We start from the raw sequence: 911 nt of genomic DNA on the forward strand, positions 1-911 counted from the left end.
TCGTCGTAGGGTTCTTCATAAGGTTGGTCGATATCGTCGTAGGGTTCTTCATAAGGTTGGTCGATATCGTCGTAGGGTTCTTCATAAGGTTGGTCGATATCGTCGTAGGGTTCTTCATAGGTTTGTTCAGTATCGCCATAGTGTTCGAATGGCATCAGATCTAATTCAAGCTCATCATCTGATGGAATTGCTCTTTCCTTTGCTAAAGTTCTAGCAACTCTGTTATATACCTGTACATTGGACACATACTCTTCTTGTCTTTCGAAGTCATCTTGATGCTATAGAAACAGGAAGGGAGCAGGAATGGTAGTCATAAGTTGAGTTAATAATAGAATAGGAATATGGGAACTATCAGGAAGGGAGGAAAAAAAGGGAAGCAATGAATTATATACGTGTAAATATTACTCACACTGCGTACGGTGTTTGCGGCATATATAGGCAACTGTACAACATTCCACTGTCCACATACATCTATATATGACCGTGCATTTTTCTCCTTTTGTGCTGGACTTACCTTTAAAAAGATATAAGCAGAAACAATGAAAAGGATAGCAACTCTTTTGGAAAAGAAGGACCTGTGGGCCTTTTTTCCATGGGTTTCACTTCCTTTCCTAGATGCGGAGACGCTTTTGCCATGTCGGGGCGGCGACGCTCCTTGTGGAACGTTGCTTGTCGATGTTGTGTTTTTGTTGACATGTAGCATGTTGCTATGGATCCTTATATTAAGGGGAAAAATATAACAGGTAGTGCATTTCCCCTTGTTTTCCCTAATTACGCTGCGCGTAGGAGCAAATTATGCTACGAGAAGAAAAAAGAAATTAGAAAAATGAATGAACACATTTTTTTTTCCTTAGCGTCATAACATAGCAGTGTGACAAGTGTTGTGCTTCTTTTTTTTTTTTTTTTTTTTT

At 39.4% G+C, this 911-nt stretch overlaps 1 protein-coding gene across 1 annotated transcript in view; it reads right to left on the reverse strand.

Annotated features, from left to right (window-relative positions):
- The window catches only part of AK88_05326 (uncharacterized protein), a gene marked incomplete at both ends in the record, with an annotated part of 5,922 nt that extends 5,219 nt beyond the window's left edge, over positions 1-703 (reverse strand). The window contains 2 exons of the mRNA XM_012482928.1: positions 250-278; positions 483-703. Of these exons, the coding sequence (XP_012338351.1) occupies positions 250-278; positions 483-703 (250 nt within the window). The remainder of the gene's footprint in view (positions 1-249; positions 279-482) is intronic.
- Between the last annotated feature and the right edge of the window lie 208 nt (positions 704-911).

The sequence above is a fragment of the Plasmodium fragile genome, assembly GCF_000956335.1.
Source record: "Plasmodium fragile strain nilgiri unplaced genomic scaffold supercont1.117, whole genome shotgun sequence".
Lineage (NCBI taxonomy): Eukaryota > Apicomplexa > Aconoidasida > Haemosporida > Plasmodiidae > Plasmodium > Plasmodium fragile.